The sequence below is a fragment of the Penaeus japonicus genome, unplaced genomic scaffold (assembly GCF_977035675.1).
Source record: "Penaeus japonicus unplaced genomic scaffold, GWHDUDI00000001_assembly GWHDUDI00000019, whole genome shotgun sequence".
Classification (NCBI taxonomy): Eukaryota; Metazoa; Arthropoda; class Malacostraca; order Decapoda; family Penaeidae; genus Penaeus; species Penaeus japonicus.
The window spans coordinates 28,633,884-28,643,883 of NW_028234421.1; the positions used below are offsets into that span (position 1 = coordinate 28,633,884).

At 37.0% G+C, this 10,000-nt stretch overlaps 1 protein-coding gene across 1 annotated transcript; it reads left to right on the forward strand.

Moving 5' to 3' along the window:
• Positions 1-379: 379 nt before the first annotated feature.
• CCT8 (chaperonin containing TCP1 subunit 8) lies at positions 380-7,050 on the forward strand. The gene is made up of 9 exons (XM_043037426.2): positions 380-539; positions 1,427-1,597; positions 2,803-3,048; positions 4,474-4,653; positions 4,756-4,935; positions 5,163-5,416; positions 5,896-6,016; positions 6,191-6,328; positions 6,446-7,050. Exons 1-9 carry the CDS (start codon positions 402-404, stop codon positions 6,734-6,736), a joined length of 1,719 nt encoding a protein of 572 aa, XP_042893360.2. The 5' UTR covers positions 380-401; the 3' UTR covers positions 6,737-7,050.
• The last annotated feature ends 2,950 nt before the right edge of the window (positions 7,051-10,000 follow it).

The following is a 10,000-nucleotide window of genomic DNA, read 5'->3' on the forward strand; positions in this document are numbered from 1 at the left end:
GTACATATTTTGGTTTTAATATTGCTTGCTTTATGAGGATAATTTTGCATTACACTTTGCATGACTATCGCATTCTTACTTAGAAATATAATCAAAATATTTTGTTGCATAAGATTGTTGATCATCATATTTTATTCGAAGTAAATGAATACACAATTCCAAAATTATTCATTCCAAAAAATATTTTAGTAATGTGTATATATCGGCCAGAACTACCAACCCTTCCCCAGCCTACCACCGCCGAAATAAAGACAAATAACCCCACAAACCACATAAATGAAACCCCAGACCGCAACATAATTCTTCCAAAGATAAAAACCATCCCATCAAACTATATGACCACTCCATAAAACAACTATACAATTAGAAGAAATAGAACATTCTAGAACGTTCTCCCTCTCATGTTGGCCTCCCTGCTCAGCCTTCTGCTCGCCGCCTCCCTGTTAAAAGACGCCAAAGGACCAAAATTTTCACACGAAATGGCTCTCCACGTCCCTAAAGCTCCGGGATTCGCTTCTATGCTCAAGGATGGTGCCAGGGTAGGTCTAAACTGAGAGGTTTTTATGAGAAGGACCTTATTAAAGGTTTATTTAGTGGTAAATATATATATTTGTGAAGGTTTGGCGAGGCGGGTTGTCATGTGCTTCAACACGCATGGTTTCTTGTGTTTCGAAAATAAACCCTAAAGTACGTACAATCTCCGTCGTTTCAAGGGATTATTGTTTTGCGCCAATGAAATTAATTATTAGTGGGTGAAAACGATTCTAAATTAATTACTTTTTGTGTTATTGACTCCGGTGACTCATACCTGTCAGTCCCCGACTCACAATGGGTAATTGACCAAATTTGGAAAATAAATCAATATTATTATACTTGTTATATTTATGTATTATCATAAAAGATAATTTCTATTTATGTGAGAGGAATGGGAAGTTGCTCAGAACAGGATTGCACTAAATTTACAGTAAATCAGTAATACGATCTTAACATGTGAGCAAAGTGACCTTCCTTTACAAAAACGTGTAAGTAAGGGATAAAGGTGTAGTTAGGTAGGAAAAAAGACTCAGCATTGACCTGAAGGCAAAGCTGCATCACTGGTCGACAAACCACTGCGGATATTTTGGCCAGTGAGCATGTAGACTGCCCTGAGATCTATTGTAATTACGGAATCTGTTGAAGCTTTATTTTGCCAAAATGTTTGTGGTGGAAGTCTTGACCTTTTACATGTTTTAAGTCCCATTACGAGAAGTACGTCATTTTTTTGTCGAGTTCTCGTGTATGTTCAAAAAATGTTTATTATTGTTATTAATGTTTATAATAATGGCTTGTTTTTTTTTGTTTTTGTTTTTTTATAATTCAAAATAAGTTGATCATTATAGCCATGCATTTAGATATGCAATTTCATCTTTGTCTTCCCATTTTTCAGCACTATTCTGGGCTAGAGGAGGCCGTGTTCCGCAACATCGCGGCATGCAAGGAATTCAGCAACACACTGAAGACGGCCTACGGGCCACAAGGCCGCAACAAGATGGTCATCAACCACCTCGAGAAACTGTTTGTGACCAACGATGCTGCCACCATCATCAGGGAACTGGAGGTGAGGGTTTGAATAGTATTTTAAGCTTTAAAAAAAAATTAGATTAAATTAAATGTTTATTTCCTTTGTGGAAGCCGAGAGGTAATTGTCCATCTATCCAAAATGTGAGAGTATTGCAGTGTGTTTATACCATTGATACTGGGAAGGTGGGCTGTCCATCTTTTTTTTTTTTTTTTTTTTTTATTGTTGTTGTTATTACACAGATGGCTCCAAAGCACAGTCACCTATCTGATCCCCCCCCTCCCTTTATTATTATTATTATTACTGTAACTATGAACGTCCCTAACACGACTACTAGTATTGTCATTATATTGATGATAATGATGTACTTTTTTTTCTTTTTTTTCCTGAAAATATAAAGATAGTCAGGTAGGCCTGCTAATTGACGTGTAGACTAAGCAATTATATAACTGTGTAAAAAGTAATAAAACTAAACCACAGTGGATAGTGCAGCCAGCCATACTAAAGGCACTGTCACACAAGCACTTTACCGCCAGGAGCCATCAGTTCAGTCACCCGATACTCACTTCACAATTGTAAACAATGGTACCAAGCAAGTGACAGTGCACAGCGACGCTAAACTTTATTTAAGCAGATGAAGAGCGTAACCAGATAAAGCAAGAAATTAATCTGTCAAATATTCCTCTGAAGGGCGTGTCCATGCAGGAGAATTGGCACAGCTTTCATTAAATTTGATTCAAATTGATGATTTTAAAGAAATACATTTTTAAATATGGTTCTTGATTTGAGAACACTTGGCTAAAAAGACACCGGAAATGTTTTCACGCAGAAAGTCAGAATTATTGTCTGACTAGAAAAAGTCGATACGCCCAAAAATTTACAATTTTCCAGAAAATTAATGGAAAAGTTAGTGTGACAGCGTCTTAAAGCCATGACTTAGCATCATGCCATCCGTCATCAAGGGATTGAGGAGCATGTGTTACCCCAAAAAATCAGAAAATCTAGAAAAGTGATGGGCAAGGTTACTATGAATGTTTTGTTACAGGAAAGAAATAGGCCAGTATACTTTTAATCAATAACTTTTTTGCCAGGTTTTAAGTGCTTCTTTACCCCAGTCTATCATTTGAATAGATATTGGCATTTTATATATATGTATAAGTATATATCTTTATTTTAATTTAGATATGATATTTTTTATAGTAATGACATATCTTTCTTTATATATAAAAGCTTTTCATTTATAGGTTGAACACCCAGCAGCCAAGCTAATGGTCCTAGCCTCTCAAATGCAAGAACAAGAAATGGGTGATGGAACAAATTGGGTCATCATATTTGCCGGAGCTTTGTTAGAGGCAGCAGAGGACCTCATTCGCATGGGCCTCACTCCCACAGATGTTGCAGAGGGCTATCAGCTGGCCCTGACCAAGGCCATTGAAATCTTGCCCACCCTCAAGTGCTGGGAAGTTACCGACCCTAAGGATATGGCAATGGTATGTTGATTTGTATATTTTTTGTTGTTGTTTCTATGAGTTTGTCTTGTCTACAGGATAAGAATTGAAGTTCGTTTCCTTATTTGATATTGTATCAGTTGTTTATAAAGAGAATTTCAGAATGTTTGACAGTACAGATATATTTAATTTCAGGTATTTTTAAACCCAATAATTATTATAAGACATTTTATTTTCTATTTTATGATGGAAATGAATTTAGATTCTTCAAGGAGAAAAAAAAATTCTCCTTTTTCTAATAGTATTTTTGCCTTTAAGTCCATAAATAATTGAGTAAAATTGATATAAAAGGGGGGGGGGGGCATAAAAATAGACCAACAGTTTTGTAAAGGTGTATTGTACTGCAATGGGGAAAAGAAAAGGTGTTTAACCCATTCACGCCGGGGGCGATTCCGGCTCTGAATGGTCATAATGCTGGCCTTGCTCAGATATCTCGTCACCGGTGTCTGAGCAAGAACCACGAAACGTGTCAGCACGTCATCTGGCGCTAATGGATTAAAACAGCAATGTGACACATCCCTTATTGTCGCCCGGTTCTGCTTACAGGCATTGTCATTATAGCTTTGTTCTTTGCTTAGAGCAACCTCTTTTCTACTACTTTACTAATTGTTTTATGTTTGGTCTCCTAAAGGAGTTTAATTTTTTTATTATATCAGTTCCAAATAGTTTCCTTAGGAAATTGCCACATTTAAAGAAGACAGAATTGTGATTTTTTCATAAATTTCTGGTGCAACAGTCCTTCCAAGATGGTACTCCACTCGTCTTTACATACTTTCACATTCTATGGAATTTTATCATTATTGAATCCACATAGGGCTCTATAGGCATTAGAATAAATATATATATATATAGCCATCCACTACTATATAGCTATAGCATTAAATTTTCCAACAAAGTTTGTGTGATAATGATATGGCTTTCCTTTCTCCTTTCTCTCTCTTTCTGTGGAGCACAATAATATCACAACACTTCGAAAATCCATCATGGGTCCCATATATACTTGCATCACAAATGCCTGTATGATCTGTGATGACATGCTGACCTGCCTCGGTGAAATTTTTTCCATTGGATTTTACTATGCCTACTCAAACTCCATGTATTAAACCAATTTTTGGCAAACTTTTATAGTGTCCTGGTATTTTTCAAATAAATGCTAACAATATCTTTGAGGTCACATTTGTTTACAAATCCATTAACCTGATAATGTTGGGCTATTTTGAAATGCGTAACCCTAACCCCTCAGTATATTCACCTGCTCAAGCTGTGGCCATCCACTGCATACACGATCAGCCATACAAAAAGCCATGTGATACTGGGACCCCAGTAATAAGTACTGCCACCACATGGCATGATATCAGTTCATCAGTAGTTAACAGGTTAAAAGAATCTTTATTGATCTATTTGCAGGTAACGAAGGCTCTCCGTACAGCCATCATGAGCAAGCAGTATGGCAATGAGGACTTCCTTGCAAACCTTGTGGCCAAAGCCTGTATCTCCATCCTTCCAGAGAAGACCACCTTCAATGTTGACAATGTGCGCATTTGCAAAATCGTTGGTTCGGGCATTAACCGCTCAGAAGTGGTTCAGGTAAGTCGGAGGCATACTTTATATGTTTTATGGGATGTGATTATCTTGAAAGTGATTATCATTAAGCTTTCAGAAGATTTATAGAAAGATTCATGTTTTCAGGGTATGGTATTCAGGAGGACAGTCGAAGGCTCGGTGACCTCAAAGGTGAAGGCCAAGTTGGCCGTCTACTCTTGCCCATTTGATGTCACAACCACTGAGACCAAGGGAACTGTCCTGATCAAGACAGCTGATGAGCTGGCAAACTTCTCTCGTGGTGAAGAGTGCAGGATGGAGGAAGATGTGAGTAAATGAAGTTTGACAGCAGATCTATCATTCTTTAATTTATTTTAAAATTCTGTTAGATAAAAAAGTTTTTAATTGAAATTATTTTCTCACAAATATTGATAGAAAAAAATAAGTGAAAATTCCCACATATGTACAATTAATAGATTATTTCTCAGCTTCCTTTTGTTTTCATTTGAGTTCTCCACTTGGGGAAAATATTAATGAGAAGATTCCATTGACAGGTAAAAGCCTTAGCAGCAGCAGGAGTAAGTGTTGTGGTTGCTGGCGGTAAGATCGGAGACCTCGCTCTTCATTACCTGAACAAATATGACATCATGGCCGTCCGTGTCACCAGCAAATGGGATCTCAGACGCCTGTGCAAGACTGTTGGTGCTATCATTCTGCCCAAGTTGACCTGTCCCACAAAGGAAGAGATAGGCTTTTGCGACAAGGTCTTCATGGATGAAGTAGGAGATACCCCAGTCACGATCTTCAGGTAAGGAGAGTGAGAAAGTGAGAGAGTGTGTTTTGAATATATTTGCATATGCTCTTGTAATGTGTAATTGTGTGTGAGAGTGTACAATGTATTTGTGTGTGCGCATGTGTGCATGCAAAGCACCATGCTTCTTGATTGCTCGCAAACCATTGCTGAGATGGTAGCCCTTTGATGTGTCTAAATAATGACTTTTTGAGAGCAGCTCTTTGGCTGCCAGACTTCTTCTTCTTCCTCTTATTCCAATGTCAATAAAATGGAAAGCAAGTTCAACATCTAAGAAAAGACTTGTACCTCTTTGGAGTTGGAGACCCCAGCAATTATAATTTTTAATTTCTCCCATTCTTCATTTTTCTTTCCCTTCTCCCTACAAAATGGGATAGATAGTAGGATAGGATGTGTCCAGTAACATATAAGCAATATTATTTTTATATTATATACTGTATAAAAAATCACATTTAAATGTTTTGTCTTGCTGACAGGCAAGAGAGCGCAGAGTCTAGAATCGCCACAATCGTTATCCGAGGCTCCACAGAAAACTACATGGATGACATTGAGAGAGCTGTTGATGATGCAGTCAACACTTTCAAGGGAATTTGCAGGGTATGGATTATCAGTGAATACTTACAAAATGGATCTTGAATTATTGTCATCTTATTGTTGTATGTAACATTGGAAAACTTGTAGGTTTTGGAATTATGTCTATACTGTCAGAGTATTTCATACATTGTTGGTTCCAGATCACAAATTCATATTATCCATTGTATATTTCTGCAGGATGGAAGCTGTGTTGCAGGTGCTGGAAGCACAGAAGTAGAGCTTAGCCGGCTCATTGAACAATATGGATCTCAGTGTCCAGGTCTTGAACAATATGCAATCAAGAAATTTGCTGATGCTCTCAAAGTTTTTGCTAAGGTAAGTTGCTGAGTTGATTTTGAACATTGTAAAATTAGAAACAATGGTGGAAAAAATTAATCATCACTATTTTTGGAAATCAGATTGGATGTTTAATTTGTGTATTTTTTTTAATAGGTCCTTGCAGACAACTGTGGTGCAAGTGACCAAGAGACTTTATCCAACTTGTTAACAGCACACTCTGAAGGCAAAACTAATGCTGGGTTCGACTGTGAAGGAGAAGGCATATTAGTAATAGATGCTAAGGAAAAGGAAATTTTTGATCTCTACCTCACCAAATTCTGGGCTCTGAAGTACGCGACCTCTGCTGCCAACCAGATTCTCCGTGTTGACCAGATCATCATGGCGAAAAGGGCAGGTGGCCCCCGGGCCAGAGGAATGGGCCCCCAGGATCCCGATGATGATTAAGTCAAGTGCTGGCCAATGGAAATGCTTTCGTTTTTTACTTAATATTTCCGCTTGTCCTCTCTGTCTTTTTCTGTGTTTTCTTTTTTTCACAAGTAATAGTGCTTTACTGACTGTCAGGGAATAACAATGTAATTTTGAGGAAATGGTGATAATCCCTGGTCATCTGTAGCTCGTGCAGCACCCAGTGTCCAAGAACCTTTTATGAACAGAAGGACTTGAAGTAACAAAGCTTGTTCATTGCCAGTGCTCAAAGAACACAATTATCGTCACTCACACAAGCCTTTCTATGATTAATAAATCATCCAAAAAGATAACCGTTTTCCTTTATTTACCTGAAAATATTACTTTCATACATTGTATCAGTGTACAAATTTCACTTAAAAAAGTGCAACATTTTGGTTCCCTTTCCAAGGCGAAATGAATCCAGTCATTTGCCGTGGATACTTCTAATCTATGAACAGTTTTCTTGTTTATTTCGCCCCAGTGTTTCGATATATTCTTACTAGAATGCCCTGCTAGGGTACTGAACCATATAACATTCCTTAATAAGTATGTGAGGTCAAATTATCAAACTCCATTTCGAGAACCGCTAAGGTAATTGTCTGGATTATGACCCAAGTCTTAGTTAGGTTTGGATGAGGTTAGGATTAGTTTTGCATAAGGAACGCTAATATGAAAGACTAGTATCTGATGATGGCAGTAGTAAAAATGTCGGACTTATAGTATTAAAGAATGATGGATTTTTATATTTCGAACTACATAAAAAAATAACTTAATATTAGTTTCATTAATGGTAAACATGTCTCCATATATAAAAGTTTTCAACAATAGAGATGTAAATTCTACAATGTTATTTGTGATAAATGACGGTGGTGTGAAGTTTTTCTGCTATTTTAATTTCAATTGAACTGTAATTCTTGATGTATCTTGAGGGTATGTTAAGTTTTGAGTAATAAGATAAAATATCAGTTAGAAAGGGAACACCGGAATCTTTACACTATTGGATAGTAATAACTTATTATAGTACAATAAGTCGCTATCTTTACAACTGTTGGGATGACCCTTTTTACAATGATGCTTCTCAGACTGAAAGCGAAGAATCAGTCGAATTCGCAACTTGTTCATAAATGACGCTGAAAATTGAATTCTTGCTAACGTTATTGGTAAGAATTTGGTAACAAACAGTTAATCTAGCAGAGAAAATTATTTAATTCTCTCATCTTGCCATAAATACAATTAGCACTGTACCTTAAGCCTGAAGTGATGTTTATATAGCTGTACATCTTCACATTAACAGAACCTGAAACGGCATGCTGGCCTCACTCGACGATTAATAAAGTGAGCTTTACAAAGAAGCCCCAATTTTTATTGATTAGGGTCATTTTGACAATTAAACACCATGTATATGGCACTACTAGGTACATGTTTGACTTGGGTGATTCAATATTTCATTAGGCATTCTAACCAATCGGATGTATGATAAACGCATAACCGATGCCATCAAATATGCAATATTGAAGCACTGCAAAATTGACTATTGTGAGTAGGAATTTTATCCCTTATTTAAAGAGAAAGAAATTGTGGTATATATCGAGTTTCCGCATTAAATTAAAATAATTTTCTGAGTTACAACCACCTCGCAAGACTTTTCCTGGATTTTTGGCTACTTCCATATAATTCATAACCAATACATTTTAGTCCGAAGGTGAATGACACGGTTTTCCATCCGACACGGCTTCAGTTCTGTTCAGTGAGATAGGCATTTAAGAATTAGTTTTCGCATCTCCATCCCCTTAAAGAGGTCGTCTTATTTAAGGTAAGTCCTCCTGTGTTGGGTATTTAAGCTACCAGCAGGGTATATCCATAGCGCAAAATAAGCATAGCTGTATTTGTGAAGGCAACCTTTTCTTAGTTTCAGCAATTAAAGCCGACTTAGGGATTTTGATCTAAGCTCATTAAAGTCAGTCAAACTCGATTAAACTTATGCTATATTGGAGAAAGATACCTATTTTAGGGCGTAAGTCATTAAACTGTAGATATTGCCTATCAAATCTTTAATACTTTTTTAACGGTCCGCCATTGGAACATTTGGATCGGAACATTTAACACACGAACTATCTCTTCGGACCATAAAATCATTGAACATGAAGAACTTGCAAGATTTACGTATGGCATTATTGGTGACGAGGATGCTAGGTGAAGGTTGTATAGTAAACAACAGCGGCCACTGTCTCTGCTACAAAAGCGGCGACACTCGAGAAGGAGGAGTTGGCTGTATCGTAAACATGAGCACAGCTGGGAATTTCAGACAGAGTAGCCCAACTCACTGTAAAAATCATCAATACAAAATCAACATTATCAACGTATACCTGCCAATAAGCACTCATGCAGGTGAAGAAGTGGGAACCGTCTATGAGGATATTGGCGGCCTTTTAGCAAACAGCAAAGCCCAATACAATCATTGTCGGCGCCTTTAATTGGTAAAAACAATGTTGAAGATGGTAAACCTTGCACTTGGATTAGGAGATAGATATCACTGAGGCCACTCCCTTGTATTTTTTTGTGAAAGTCGTCAGCTGAAATCATGACGACTTTCTTCAAAAAGAGAAACACAAGCGCTTGGCATGGATCGCATCAACCAACACCACTAAAACGAGGTTGACTACATTCTTACAGACAAACCAGAAATCTTCAGAGACGTCCCAGTCATCAGCAAATTTAACACAGGTAGTGACCTTAGTTTATTAAGAACTTCAATCACAATCAGAACAAAATTTGAAAGAACAAAAATGATTAGGCGAACCAAAAAGCCAAATTTAACAATTCCTAATATTAAAACAAGAGTTTCAATTACAATTATCAAACATATTTGCTTTCTTGAACCCAGATGAGGGCCTAAATACTTTATGTAAAAATAATACTGGCGTAATCATGAAAATCATGTTTTTGAAATAGCCGGTACTGATAAACCACCAAAACCCGAAAAACTCTCAACGACAGCTAAGCAGCTAACATAAAAACGGCGTAATATGAAAAGAGATAGAACAAATATAAGAAATATAGAATATGCAAAACTTTGTAAAACCATCAGACGCAAAGGGAAGGAAGAAATCACAACTTACAATGAGGAACAACAGATCAGAGCCTTAAATAAAATAAAAGGAAGTCTTAAAAATATCAAAAATAGACAAGTTCTGGTTAGAAATAACATTACCACTCAGAGAAAACAACGGCACCCTAATAAGTGACTGCAACAGGTATTCT